The sequence below is a fragment of the Xiphophorus couchianus genome, chromosome 24 (assembly GCF_001444195.1).
Source record: "Xiphophorus couchianus chromosome 24, X_couchianus-1.0, whole genome shotgun sequence".
In the NCBI taxonomy this organism is placed as follows: Eukaryota; Metazoa; Chordata; class Actinopteri; order Cyprinodontiformes; family Poeciliidae; genus Xiphophorus; species Xiphophorus couchianus.
Genome location: NC_040251.1, coordinates 10,583,173 through 10,598,246, shown reverse-complemented (window position 1 = coordinate 10,598,246; position 15,074 = coordinate 10,583,173). Strand labels below are relative to the sequence as shown.

Here is a 15,074-nt window from a genome sequence, read left to right as displayed (position 1 = left end):
TAATGAGGTCATTAGCAGGACCCTGGGGAACTTGACTGCATAATGAAAAAGTAATTAGTAATTTAAGGTATGTTGGACCAGCGACACATCTAAAAGTTACATGACACCATACCTCAAGGCCTGAATTTTAAATCCCCTGATGTGGACCATCAAAGTATTTACTCAAAGACACATTGTGCAATAAATAACACTCACACAACATCACACAGAAACTGAATGACAGAAGATGTAGAGGATAAAAGAATGAAATGGTGCCAGACCTGAGGTAGTCTACCTTAGAACAAAAATCAGGCACAAGCAGTAACAACAGAATATTTAGCCATTTCTTCATAGCATATTTTTGTGCAACAGTTATGGCAATATTTTGCTAGAGAGTACACCTTTGAAGGACGTATCAAAATACATAAAACCTTAAGCATGTGACCCTCTATCAATATGGTAAAAATAAAACCCCTTCATTAATAACTATTCACGGAGTGAGGACATGAACATGAGGTCCAGGATTTCAGCTTTGGATAAAAATAGAAAACAGTTCAACACAACATAGTGCTGCTTAGTAATCTGGGATGATTTTTATAGGAATAGCAACTTTTCCTAAAACAATATGAAGAGAACCCTCTTGATCCTTCCTTCGTTTTGAAGACTTGTAATCTCCATTTAAGAGCTTCAGCAGATCCATAACTCCAGATTTTGGGTTAGCTTTTTCCTTAGGTTCTCTTTTCTTGCTTGTTTTGTGGACAATGGAAGACCTGACTTTATTACGTACTGTTGTGTCAGACTTTTTAAGGGAAATAGATTTGCTGTTTGAGTTACTCGTCCTTTTTGTTGAGGATTGGGTCTTTCTGACAGCATAAGGTTTTGTCCGTTGTGTGTTTGTGGAGACTTTTTTGGGAGATTCTTTAGTCATTGTGTAATTTTGCTTAGAGTTTCCTTTGTGTGGCTCTGAGAGTTTCTTGCCTTTAGACGTCTTCTGGTCAGGTGCATCTGATCTTACAGCCTTGCCTCGTCCACTGTTTTTGATAAGCGGCAAAGAATCCTTTTTCTTGGCTTGACCAGACTGTTTATGCAGCTGAGAGGTCGTCGAAGGCTTTGATTTGTGAGCTGGGGGTTCAAGTTGAAATTTAGTGACGGCTGCCTCTTGTTTAGTTTTCCTGGACTTTGTTTGCCTTGGCTGTGAAATATGTTTAGCAGTCACAGATGACCTGCTACCCTTTGGCCTTTTGGTTTGAGGCTTTACTGGAGTTTCCAATGTAGACTTTGGAACAGTCTTGCTCTCCTTACCAAGGGTGGTCTTAAATTTGTTTGTTTGCTTGGGTGGGACATGACTTTTGCCTGATTTTGTTACCGCTAGGGACTTGGCAGTAGTGATCACTCCTGATTTCAGCTTTCTGTTTCTCTGAGGGATTACGAGATGGCTTTGTTTGGTTAAAACAACACTTGGAGTGGGTATGCTTTGGGGCACTGTAGCTCTCACAGCGAGTGGCGATTCAGTGGATTCAGCTCTGATCACAGACTGAGGAGTTGAATACAGCGGAACAGCAATGACTGTACTGAATGGAGGCAGAAACCTCTTTTCTTGGAGCCGACGGGATGTGTGTCTTGCACGTTTCATCTTGTTCATCTGTTGAGCGAGTGCCGTGAAGCCGTCAATTAAAATCTCCAGCCGTCCCTCCAGACTTTTAAGTCGAGTATCCATGTCTGTGTAGCTTCTCTCCAGCTCGGATATCTTCTTGTCCTTATCTTGCAGTGAATGGACGGTAATAAGCTTCGTCAGATGAGTGTTGAGGTGACTCTGCTGGTTCTCCATACTACGAATACTTTCTTTCATATCTAGTGTGTTGCCTTCTAGCATGCTCAAGCGCTTGTTGAAGGCATTGAGGTGAATTCGGAGCAGGTGTTGAAAGCTGGAGTGCCTTATTTCTGGGCTGGGAGTGAAACGGGGTGGCAGTCTGGGAGATGACCTGTTCGAATTGACTGGGACCTTAATGCCTTCAGTTAATTTTGATCTGTCACGGAGAGATGAAGTCCACATTAATGTCCGAGTAGGGACAGCAGTAGTGCCTTTTTCTGGATGATAAATATCATCTTCATCATCATTCCCACTACCATAGGGCTCTATCTCTTTATCCAAGCTGAAATTGAAGACTGGCTCTGCTCCACATCCCACAGGTAGGAGGCTGCCAATGTGCTCTTCCAGGAGAGGATCCCCACAACTGTCAGCAGCCGGCTTCTCTTCTCTTAACATCAAAACAGCAAAATCAGGCGTGTTGCAGGCAAAGATGTCAAGTGAAAAATAAATTACGTATTCCCAATTCACCTGGTCATCTTTGCCCTTGCTGTGGCAAAGATTTGACAGCCAGACAGGAGTCCTCATAAATGCCACATTTACATTTATGATCCACAGGACACAGGACATGGGGTCTGTGTGCGGACAGAATTTTCACCTCAACATTTTTCTACCAGCAAAGCTGAAGCAGAAATAATCCTCTGATAGAGGCTATTGAAGGTAAAAGGACAGGATGAAGCAAAAGTAAGATTTTTAGCAAGCGATGCACTGAGAACTTAGTTGTTGACCTGAATTGTGCAATGCCGATCTTAAAAGACCAGTTGGAAACCTAAAAATTAAATCTTTCTTGTCAATCACAAGACACAAAAATACCCAAGCACTATCAGATATGGATATTCTTATGGAGGAAGAAAGACTCAAAGTAAGCCCATTTCGTTACCAGTCAAACATTTGAAATTAAGTCAGAAGAAAAACAAATGAAGTAGGAAACTTTTTCAAAAGGTTTCCTAAAGAGGCAGTGTTTTCCTTGCTTATTCAGGGTCCTACAACACATTCTGCCAGAATACAACTTTTTTGGTGTACTAAAGAGACCCGTATGTCACAGAATATGAATTTGTACACATCCAGGGTGATGTTTCATCATCAATCTGCGAATCAATGTATAAATATGAGTGCGAATAGGTGAATGTGGCTCTAGTGTAAAGTGCTTTGAGCACTATAAAGGCATATTGGTTCAGTCCATTTACGACTACCACCTACTGAAGAGGAAATCTGTTCTGTAGCGAACTTTAGCAAATAACAAGAAGACTAAGCAACCCTTGGGAAATCTCACAGTCAAGGTACGTTCTTTACAATCTTTAGGAAGTACACATGGAGACAGACGTTTACCCTTGGTCAGGTTAATTCTGCTAATCACTGATATTCAGTTTGCTAGTTTTGATATTCTAGGAAAGGTCAATTCAATTCTGAGGAAGAATAAAAAGTGTAATGTCCTGTTTAAAAGAATTTTGTATTTCCTACAGAGTTAACTTTTAATTCAGGCTGCTACACCAGAAATCTAAACCTCAGCTGACCGGTTTGTCCAATGTCAGTTTGCAGTTTTGCAGTGTTGATTGTTTTGCACCTGTCTGCTTGAGAAACACAAAAGATCTATTTTAATTTGATCTTTATTGTTCAAATAGTAAAAATAGTAAATGCCAGGAAGGCTACAAAATATATTTTAGATCTTGACAATAACAGTACGTGAAGCTAAATCAGAATTGACTAAAATTGGTTTCAGGAGTTCTGTCTTTGGCCACAAACCCCTTGATTGGTTTGTCTATATATTGCCAAATTCATGGACAAATATATTTGCAACAAAAAATAAATATTGAAGAATTCTATTATTAAAAACACCAAAAGTGTATAATAATAGAACACATTATTCTATTGAAAAATAAGCTCTGTAAATCTAAAAATACATCGTAAAAAAAGCAAGAAGAATAAACAAAGTTAAAGTGGAAAAGTTAAAAATTCTGGAAGTACAGTAAATTCTGGGTTTACTCAAGTCAGCATCCCCCCGACCAGTGACAGCTTCCACAAAAAATAACAGATATGGACATGCCCATATCGCTGCCATGTGAATGAAGCAGACGAATGCTAATGTCAGACCAAGTTCACCTTGCTGCCAAACAGCCAGCAAACCCCCAAACAGAATCAAGAAGACAGAGAGGAAAACAAACAAGTAAGAAGAGATGAAAAGAAAAGGAGAGTGTGATGTACCTTTCACAGCGCAAGCCTGTCAATCCAGGAGGACAGGTATCACAGACTGGTTGACCGTCAGAGCCCAGGTGGCACTCTGGGGAGAATCTTTAAGAAAAGAGAATAAAACATTACTGCAGGGTTCTCTTTTACTGCACAAAGTTTACTTTGTTCTAATCCTTTTTTCTGAAAAAGGGACTCGGAAAGTAATAATATTATTTTTTCACAGTCTTTCATATAATCACAAACTCCAGCTGAATTATGGCCATTTTACATGACACACCAGTACAAAACTGTACAAAGCACTGAGAAAATGGTTAAAGTTGATAGGAAGATATATGGAGCTACAAGGCCATTTTAGAACAAAATATCTTTTAGGTCTCTCTAAATTCTCCTTAGGTCTGGATGATTGATTGTCTTGCTTGTCTCTGTGTTGCCCTGAGATGGGCCGGCGACCTGTCCAGGGTGTACCCAGCCTCTCACCCGTTGACCACTGGAGATAGGCACCAGCACACCTCGCGACCGGTGTAAGGTGACGGACGGATGGATAATACATTGAAGTTTGTTAAGGACTACTTTTAGAACTTCTTAAACATGCAAACCCAAGTCAAGATGTAAACTCACTGAGCATTGGAAGTGGCTCCATAGCAGGGACAGCGCTTACAGGGCACCGGACCACCCCTCGTAGGGTCTCCGTAAAATCCAGACAGGCATTTTTCACATCTCTCTCCGTCAGTGTTGTGAAGACATTGCTGTAGGGAACACACACACACAAAGCAACAGCAGGTGAGTTGGAACAATTCACAGCACAGTACTCGTGTTTTTACATGTTAGGATGAGCCAAGAAATCATTAGGACATTCCACCGGAGGGATCAAAGCTTGTCTGCAACCAGCGGAGAGTACAGAGGGAGGAAGAGAGGCACAGAACCTACCAGACACCTGCCGGTCTCTGGGTCACAGCTGCTGGCGTAGCCGTTGCAGTTGCACCTCTCACACGTGCCAAGGTAAAGACCAGAGGTGGTCCGCGCATAACCCACATCACACTCCTGTGATGAAAAGCATGGAAAAACCACCTCAGACATGTGATAACACAGCTATATGTCTTTGTGCCACTGTAACCAGGAGACACAATAATTATCATCAAGAGATAATGGAAAACAAAAGTTTATTTGAAACAAGCAAGGGCACATCTGCAACTCTTCCCCTCTTTCTTTTTAAATTTGTATAGAGAAGTTGCATAGTCTAAATCTATCCAAGTCAAAGGGGAAGATACTTATATAAATCAGTTACAGTGTAGTGCCCTGCTTGGGTTAAGATGCAGGGATAGAGGACTAATGCAATACCATCTTTCAATTCTAAAATATGATTCTTTAAATAGACACACAATGAAAAACTGTTGCTGACAAGTGTATGGGAGAGAGCAAGACTTTCAGAAGGTAACAGGAAGGCTGACAGAGAAGAAAAAGATGCTCTGCTTTACCTTACCTGATGGAAATCTCAAAGTTGGAGTTAGAATCTACATTATTTTAGGAATACACATGGGGGCAGGTTTTTGTAATAACACTGAAAACTAAGCTAATTTCTAATATAAGTTGTTCATTCATGTGACTTGGTCTGGCTCACAACCTACTTAGAGTCCACAAGAGAGTCCCGTAATCTGACTGAGATCAGGCAGAAGCTGTTGTTAACATTAGCTCACTCCGAGAGGAATCGTCATTTGTTTCTGTGGCTCAAAATGGACCCAGACATACAGAGTCCAATTTAGTCTCAGACATTAAGGGAGTAACCACAGTTAGCTCATCTATTGACGATTTTAGTATGGTGAACTCCAAAGTCTTAACTCATTGACACTTTCACAAACAGACTTCACTGTAAGTGCCAGTTCACCAGAATAAGTCGTGACATTTAATGATGCTGTGCCTGTAGTGTTTATTCTTACATCTGTTGATTTACTGAAATGAGAGTCTGAATCCAGCCCAGGTTCTTTTTGAGAGTCAAAAACAAAAGTATGTATTGCAGATAAGACAAAAAATATAGTTCAAATGTAATATTTGCTGTAATCAATGTCATTCTTTTATGCACTCTGAATTTTGTTAGCTGAAGTTGTCTGAACATCTACCTGGCAAGAAGCTCCTCTGTATCCCACTGGGCAGGCACATTCCTCTACCTCCAGGGCTCGTTCACTACCAGTAACATGAGGAACAGCGATGTCCATCTTGATATCTGAGATGCTGCACAACATGAGAGAAATATATGAACACAAAGATGTACTTCCTATCTTTGCAGTGAGATCAGTTTTCTCTGGGTTATTTGTGAATATGTGAATGAGTCTTCTATTTTTACCTGGTCTCTACCATGCTGTCAACATAGGTGGCTCGGATCATGAACAGAGAAACATCAGCGAGCGCCATTAGCAGGTGCTCCCGAGTACATGGCTGCCCATCAGAGCGACGCCATGAAGACTGATAGCAACAGGAGGAAAGAAATTAGTGTTAGCATTTAGTTTTAACTAAAAGTTCACATTTATTCCCAAAAATACACACCTCTCTGAACATCACAGTCATAGCTTGTGATGCTCGTGGGAGGGGCTTCGTCTGAGAGTAGTGCTCCAGGAAGATGTCGTTGCCCTGGAGAACCACGTCTGGCTGTCCGTCAACCACCAGTGAGCGCTGATAAGGTTCAAAGGTCACGGTGTAGCTGAGCTCCCCGCCATAAGCCGTCACCTGGTGGCAGAACAGAGAGGACACTTAACTAACCTAAATAGTCAAAAAGCATTTCACCCTGTGGTTTAGCATGGATAGTCACAAGACACCCACGATGATTTGACAGTGAATTAACTTTTGAAAGATGTTCAATCTTTTTACATACTATGTAATGGCTGAGCAGGAGACAGAGAAAAATACAAACAATGACTAATAGTTAGGGGTGAGTGATGGACTTGAACTTCATCACAATATTTTGCGATACTTTTGTGATAACATTAAAAGTGATGGCACAAACTACCATAGTTTGTGCCATCACAAATGATGCTTTTGAAAAACATTCCCATTTGTAATGTGGTTCTTTGGGTCACCAGTTATATGATGAAGTATGATTTGTATCACTAAACTGCACACAGTGACTATTTTCAAATTCAAAGAAAATAGAAGTTGAAAGCAACAAAAGCATAATTTACTGATGCTTTCCTTGAACAAAGTTAAAAAATAAAAACTATCAATCTTGATAATATGGACAGTTTTGTGGGTTTTCAAACATCATTAATTGGAATTTATTGTGATAATAAATCAAAATTCTTATCTACAATTCTTCCCCTTTTTCTTTTTAAACTTGTATAGAGAAGTTGCATAGTCTAAATCTATCCAAATGATAAACAATAAGATAAATGCCCACCCCTACTAACAGTTACCAAGATTTTTTTAGTCTATCTTCATCCTGAGCTCCACCTCTAGAGAAGCTTATTTGTCTTACCTTATCTCCTCTAAAGCTCTCAGGCAACACCCAGAAGAAGACATCACTGGAGCTGCTTGAGTAGGGGCGGTAGACGACAGAGGAGCCCCTCTGGAGGATGCCATCAGAAATTGTTTTGGTGTTTCCGCTGTTTGAGAGGGTGAAGAGCTGCCCATTCACTCCTCCTCGCACCTGAGAAACAGAAACAGCACAGATCTTCACACACTTGTATCAGAAATCATCTCCAGCTCCTGTCAAATATTTATTCACACATTATAGCTTTCAGGGATGAAGCTTAAGATTAATTTGGGGATTTTACAGAATTTTTTAAAACAAGTTTTCCCAGGTTGGTATGATTATAAAATACAAACGACATTTCTTAAAAGCAAAACCATGGGTGAATGGGACTAAATTTATTGTAGATTTTCTCTAATTCTCACAGGGTCAATATTATACATACCAGAGTTTTTGCAGCCTTCACCAACTATAATTTAAGACTTCTAAAGACTTTTTAAGACCATTGCAAAATAAATTTAAGACATGTATTATGACAGGAATGTACAAAAGTCAGTAAATTGGTAAAAAAAAAATTGCAGTGACTCCTAACGGACATAAAAAAATTGGATAGTTAGTAAATTAATATTTTCTTAAAGTTGATGTCAACATGATAAAAGTCATTGTGACATCATAGATACATGAGAGAAAATGCTTCACATTAATTTATAGGCTTTATTAACAAGATTCACATCAAACATTGACAAAAGACAGTTTAGACAGAAGTCTATCGTGAAGAATTAAAAGAATTTTAAAAAAACATTATCCCAAACTTCTTCTGCAGCAGCGGAGCAGAGCGATGATCTTCTGTCATTGTGGATCAAAAAATTGCAAAAAGTCTGATTTCCTTTTTTTTCCCCTCAACACCAGCTGGGACTTGATCAATATGCTCATCAAGAATAGCTGCACAGGGCGTGCCGTGGTGGCGTAGGGGTTAGCGCGACCCATATTTGGAGGCCTTCAGTCCTCGACGCGGCCGTCGCGGGTTCGACTCCCGGATATTTGCCGCATGCCTTCCCTCCTCTCCTCCCCCATTTCCTGTCAGCCTACTGTCATATAAGGGACACTAGAGCCCACAAAAGACCCCCTGGAGGGGTACAAAAAAAAAAAAAAAGAATAGCTGCACATACTGGAGTCAAATTATTACGTTGACCACAATTGTGCATGTTGGAACATCATAAATTTCTTATGAATGGATCCCCTTTGATTACAGTTAAATTTAGCGCACCCACCTGCTGCTCCTCTAACCTAATGCGCAGCAGGATGCTCCGCTGACTCAGCAGCGGCTCTATGATTTTGAGAGATAAAGCGACATGCAGACCACAGCAGAAATAGACTCTGTTAGATCCTTACAATGCAGCTTGAGCTACATTTCCAGGTGACTAGTCAACTACTTGGTGCAATGCCTACTAGCTAGCAAGCAAGAGTATATTAGCAGCCAATTACTGGTACTGTGGACCAGTAACTAGCTGCAGCAGCAGCAAAGTGCCTGTCAATTTGCTGCTGTTGAACAGAATTTTTTCCATTGTGGAACAATAAAGGATATTTATATTATATTTCTATTTTTTGACCCCGCCAATGTAAAACATTATGACACATGCCCATGACAAAAGTAGGCAAACGTCCAGGTAGACACAATTAAAAAAGAGGAATGATCAAACAGAGAAGATTAATATTCCGCCCTCCTTTACCCTGCAGCTCACCTGATCTCTACTCCAGGAGGAGCTGGCACACTGTGAGGACACCCCCATGCAGAAACAGCGTAAACAGCCTTCAGGGTTGGCCTCTGATAGGTGGAAGAATCCAGCCTTACACTCATCACAAAAATCGCCTGCCACGTTGTTCTACAACGCACACACAAAAACAAAACAAGGACTTGCACATATGGAATCCATCTGCATGGCATGCCTATCGTTCCCTTTAAGATAAACTGCCATACCTTGCAGCTGCATGGCCTGCTGCTGGAACTGATAGTTCCTCTGTTATCACAAGTGGAGGGTGCTGCAGAGAGAGCACAATGGAAAGATGATGTGGGGACTGAAGTGCACCTGGTAGGGCTCCAGCTACACTGCATACCTGAGCAATGACTAAATACGACTGTAGCACAACCCTGGCAACCATTACACAGAGTCAGGAGTTCCTCACTGTCACACTACTGAAGCAACTCCCTGAGCAGCTTCTGTTCATTCACTTGTCTGTCACTTGGGTATTAAAATTAGACTCACAAATTTGAACACATCTTCCATTAGGCAGGAGGGGGTTACCCTGGTAACCAGGAGCACACCTGAAATAAAAAAAATCAAAAGAGATAAACCATAAAGTTTAGCAAAGCAATAACCTAAAATTGCTTTCTTAATGATCTGTCTTTAAAACTTCAAAGTCTCAAAGGGGCAGTAGTATGTGATTTCCAGGCACATAGGATAATTTTATAGCACAATCAAGCTACATTCAGCAGTTATAAAAACACAACATACCAAATATGATTTAAAAGAAATTTTACGTGGATATTAATCGCCTTGGAATTGGGTCTCTGTCTCTTTAAATACTCCAGCATTTTCGTATTCCACCTTCAGGACATCATCACAACAGAGCTTCTTTATTAGCCCTTTAACAACATTACATACAATTAGCTTGTATAATGAGCTCAGCAGGTGTGAAGTTCCCTTAGGTGTTTGCTAATTGGTGCTGGCTACTCTGAAGGAGCTGAGTGAGGTAATCACAGGAGAGGGTTGCTCTGTGAAGTGTGGAAACTGCATCTCCATGGAGATCCAACCAGCCGTTTTGCACAACTGAATGGTTGCTACGGGAGATTAAAGGATCTCTCAAGCATGCATGAAAGAATCAAGGCAACACAGGTATGTTTTTGAAGAGGGACGTTTTTCTTAAGTTGATCCAACATAATACTGACCCTTTAAAGAAGTTCCTTTATTCTTTGAATTGGTCTCAACTGTGCAGTAGAATTAATGACATTAGTTTACTCACTTTTCACAGCGTCTTCCTGTGTATCCTGGCCTGCAGGCATCACACGTTGGCTGCTGGTCAACGTTCAGGAAGCAGGTGTCGGAAAACCTATGCAGACCATTGAGAGGGTAATACATGAAGAATTAGCAGAAGAGAGACAATGTAATGAGCATAGCATCCTGTGGATTTTAACAATGAAGTGGAAACAGCTCTGAATAAAGGTCTGAATATACTCTTAATTAATCTGTGGTCCCTTTAGTTGTAGACTCGCTGTGTTTTTGTGAATATATGTTGCGTTATTGGAGGTGTAGGCTTACCGCCGTGATGTCTCAGTGTATGGACAAGGGCAGGGTTTGCAGTCGTCAGGACGACCTCGGGTTGGATCGCCAAAGTAGCCAGGGCGACACTTGTCACACTGGGGGCCCTCTGTGTTGTGTTGGCAGCTCTGTGATGGAGGAAGACATGCAATTCATTCTCTTCTACCGCCCTTAAAGTATCCTAAAATAAGCACTGTGACATAAACTCTATTTCCAATAGTATTTACTCCACTGTTAAAGGAATGTTTTTCACAAGGTTTATGGTTGTTTATTGTAATTATTCTCCATTTCTACAGAAGCACACGTTTGAGGTCAGACACTGATGTTGGGTAAGAATCTCTGGCTCACGCTTTCTGCTTTAAATTTGAGTTGCGGAGTTGTTTTATCTGGTTGTGTTCAGGCCAGTGAAGTTCTTCCATCTGCTGTTGTTCTAAGTAACTTTCACATTGTTATAATAACCCAAGAAGTTGTCCACCTCTGCAGAAATTTCCTGCACAGATGGCATCTTTACAGGGTACTATGAACTCCTGTGAGCTACCATTCTTTCACAAATCTCTGTAGAAGAAATCTGTATGGCTAGAATGTGCTCCAACTTGTGGGGATGAAAGTGATTAAAACACCTGAATTCAATTCATTAAATGGGTGAGTAAACTTTTGAAAATGTATTGTATTTGGAAAACTATTTCCTTCTGGCTGTCATTACCAAAAGATTAAGAATAAGTGAGCTTTTTTTCATTAAGACTTCAGTGTATGAGGTTGGACTCACTTTAGAGTAAATCTTTGATTACTTTAAGACAAACCAATGTACACAGCCGGGGGTGTGTGTGTGTGTGTTTTAAGAAGATGAAATTAAGCAAAATAAAACATTTTTACTTTCATGTTTCAAAGTAAAGACAACCTTACAGAAATAACTCTTACCAGACAATATCCACTGATTGGATCGCAGGCTGTGGCATGTCCGTTACAGTTACAGCCTGCACAGGTACCAAGATAGCGACCACCGGGGACGCGCTCGAAACCAGAGAGACACATTTCACAAGACAGGCCAGTATATCCGGGAGGACATCTGGAAGTGAGAAACATAAGCACCATCATCCAAGGTTTCTGAAACAAACTGTGATGAGCCCAGTTACAACTTCCTTGTGGTAAAGAGGAAACATGTGAGGGAAGAGCAGCCAAATGAACATAAGATGAAACGATTAATAAATAACCATCAAAATACTGTTTTCAAAATTATAAACTTCAAAAAAAAAAATGTCTCAGATTTCAGCTGAGAACCTCTGATTCTTACCTGCATTCTTCAACATCCTTAGCATGGCCAAGAGTGCTGAACTCCACTGTGGTGGTATCCATGACGATGTGACTGAGCGCTGCGCTGACCATGTGGTTATCATAGACGGTGCGGATGCTGATGCTCTCCAGGTCGGCCAGCGTCATCATCAGCTCCTCGCGGCTGACAGGGAGGCTGTTGGAGTGCTGCCAGTGGTTCTGGAAAACATTAAGCAGCAGATTTACTCTTTCAAGTTGATAAGTTGATTTCACTTTAATTGCTGATCTTTGGATTTTTTCATTCAGTCTTACTTCAGTGAATATGATCTCTTTCTGGTTGACCACATTGGGAGGGGTGCCATTGCCTCTGCGATACACAAGCCTGCGTCCGTTTCCTACTATGATCACATCAGATCTCGCCACTGGCTCAGAAAGGCCGCGAGCAAGTGTGTATCGCACCTTGAATTTCAGGGATCCTCCATATGAGTCAATCTAACAGGGAATAGAATAAAATTAAGCTCATTGATTACATTAAATAAATAAAAAACGTCTTTTTATACCAACTTTGTTGCCAAGGAACCGCCGAGGTAAGGTCCAGAAGGATTCAAGGTTGATGAACCGGCGAGACAAGTCAACAAGCTGGAACTCTTCCATCTCAGGGTTAATGAGAAGCTGAGTGGAAGAGAGGGGTGGAGTACCTGGCCTGATGGGGTAGGTGACATTAACTCCTGCAGGAAAAAGTCAGATTCTACATCAGATTTAATTGTTAAGTCAACAAAATCCTTAAAAAAGGCATTTAAGTTGACAAACAAATCTACAGTTCCCTACAAAAGTATTCATCACACTGAACTTTCACATTTTGTTTGTTTTATACTCCCATTTGGGTCTCCACTGCTTCTAAAAAAACAACCAGCCATTTTTTGGCATTAAGTTAGTGCTTTTTGGTGTCTGGAAATTGAACCTCCAGATCGCCAAGTCACATTCCACGGGCACTGCACTGTTACCTAGCAACCAAACCAGAGCTCCAGTGTGTTTGATCAGTTGGTTTGTTGCTGTATGGACTGTACAATGGCTGCTGGAAAAGACATGTGTCTTGTTATTGACTTGTTATTCAGAAACTTGTTGTATTCTTGTTGGTTGTGCAGGAGGTTCCACTAAAGTTTTTAAAATATGCTTGTATAATTGCCCATCTATTTTTAGCCATTTTCATATTTAAGTGTAAATGTTGAGTTAGAAGGCCAGCAGCAGTTTATTTGGATTTAAGGTGACAAGAGGCCCTAAAGCAGTTCATTCTGAAAAGAGCTCAGAGGTAGAACTGAGCAGATTTTGCAATTGTGCAAAAAAATGAACACATTTTCTATAACCTCTACATTTTCTCACTTGATCAGGGAAGCATAATGGCACACCTTAAAGTTGTAAGAGTACCTACTTTAGCAAGGTTCTTCATTGGTTCAAAAATAATAAACTTATGTACCCTTGAAGTTCTCCTCCTCAGTGAAGCGCAGGCTAATCTGGTTTCGGTAGCGTCCGGTTCTCTTGCAGTTCTTTGAGACTCCAGCACAGAAGCAGGAGATGCAGCTGTCATCCACCCTGAAGTGACCATCGGGACAATTCTCTGGAATAAACAGGACAACACTTTGTTTACAGAAAGCTTTTTAATTGAAGTGTTTTGATTTCATTGTGGTTCACTGATGATTTTCTATACCTGGGTTTGGATTAGAGATGAGAGTCAACACTCCATCAGGGATACCAAACACCAAGCCTTTGGCATTGATGGCCTCACAGGTGTACGCCCCCTGGTCTGCCTCTTTCACATCATGAATAGTAAGGGTACCGCGGCCATTCTCACTGGTCATAACAAACCTTGGGATAAAGAGCACAAACGAATGCTTTCCCACTCATAGCTTCACACTGTACATCAACAAAGCATAACAGGAGTGTTCTAGGAAAAAATCCCCAGAATTCTCCTGCAATTTCCTAACCACACACAGCAGGGCGTTGTGGAAGTCAACAGCCTGAAACCGCAGCTATTGGAGTTAGAGTGCACAGCAAATTTCTCACTAATTAAAATCACAGGCCTTGAAGCATGGAGTCAGCAATGAAACTTAAAAGTAGGAGGGTTTCATGTCAAAAACCAAAAACAGGCAAATAAATCCATAATTGCAGTTTGCTGCTGGAAAAAAATGGCTTCTTGTTAGTTACTTAGCAACATGCCAGTTGCACCAATAAAAAACATTCCCAAAGGAATGTAGCACATTTTTATTGACTAACAAAGGTACGTCTCAAAAAGCCCAACCTGTCGCTTTTGGGAATATGCCCCCAGTTGAGTCTCCAGGTGATGATGGGTGTTGGAATGCCAACAGCCTGACAGGTGAACGTCACAGTCGACCCCCGCGCTGCCTCGACTGACTCCTCTGGCGGGCTCACCACAGTAGGAGGGGCTGCAAAGAGTCAAAACCACAGCAGCTAACACACAAAATGCACCAGGGATGTCATAATGAGCTTGCAAAAATAGTTATATCTCTGCATGCTTATATGCTTACATTCTGTCATGAATCAATCATAAACATCCATGTATTTTATTACTAAATCAATACAAAACAGCACATAACTATGTTGCTTTATGTATATCTTAAACATTTAAAATGATTTTTTTATTTGTTGACTGCCTTAGTCAGTTTCAGTACAAAGACAGATAGCTGTTCTGTGAAGGACTCAGACGCTCAACAGAATCAGGCTTTCTCCTTTTAGTTCAATTAATCTCCTAAAAGTGGAAAGAGTTGTGAACAACTACGAATACATTGAAATCTTCAAAACTGACAGGCCAACAAGGGGGTTAATTTGTGTAGCAGAAATCCACAGTTCACGTGGGAGAATCTGTTCACATAACGACTATTAGTCATGATCACTGAAATCTGGCTTCAAATCGAAGAAAGAAATCAAAAGAAGCTCCATTTCAAATTCGTCACAAGCTAGTATAGAGGACATAGCAAACATA

General features: G+C 40.8%; 1 protein-coding gene across 16 annotated transcripts in view; it reads right to left on the bottom strand.

Annotated features, from left to right (window-relative positions):
- hspg2 (heparan sulfate proteoglycan 2) overlaps positions 1-15,074 on the bottom strand; it is a 123,656-nt gene that overhangs the window by 49,302 nt on the left and 59,280 nt on the right. For 13 of the 16 annotated variants that reach the window (XM_028010350.1, XM_028010344.1, XM_028010352.1 and 10 more), the window contains 19 exons: positions 14,373-14,517; positions 13,784-13,939; positions 13,551-13,699; positions 12,641-12,804; positions 12,389-12,568; positions 12,099-12,295; positions 11,726-11,873; positions 10,808-10,935; positions 10,512-10,598; positions 9,755-9,813; positions 9,469-9,530; positions 9,233-9,373; positions 7,497-7,667; positions 6,572-6,751; positions 6,372-6,490; positions 6,148-6,259; positions 4,961-5,074; positions 4,652-4,779; positions 4,049-4,135 (listed from right to left, as the gene is read on the bottom strand). In XM_028010350.1, the coding sequence (XP_027866151.1) occupies positions 4,049-4,135; positions 4,652-4,779; positions 4,961-5,074; positions 6,148-6,259; positions 6,372-6,490; positions 6,572-6,751; positions 7,497-7,667; positions 9,233-9,373; positions 9,469-9,530; positions 9,755-9,813; positions 10,512-10,598; positions 10,808-10,935; positions 11,726-11,873; positions 12,099-12,295; positions 12,389-12,568; positions 12,641-12,804; positions 13,551-13,699; positions 13,784-13,939; positions 14,373-14,517 (2,527 nt within the window). Of the gene's footprint in view, positions 1-4,048; positions 4,136-4,651; positions 4,780-4,960; positions 5,075-6,147; positions 6,260-6,371; positions 6,491-6,571; positions 6,752-7,496; positions 7,668-9,232; positions 9,374-9,468; positions 9,531-9,754; positions 9,814-10,511; positions 10,599-10,807; positions 10,936-11,725; positions 11,874-12,098; positions 12,296-12,388; positions 12,569-12,640; positions 12,805-13,550; positions 13,700-13,781; positions 13,940-14,372; positions 14,518-15,074 lie in introns of all 16 variants that reach the window. The other 3 variants (XM_028010347.1, XM_028010348.1, XM_028010360.1) reach the window with 1 other exon arrangement.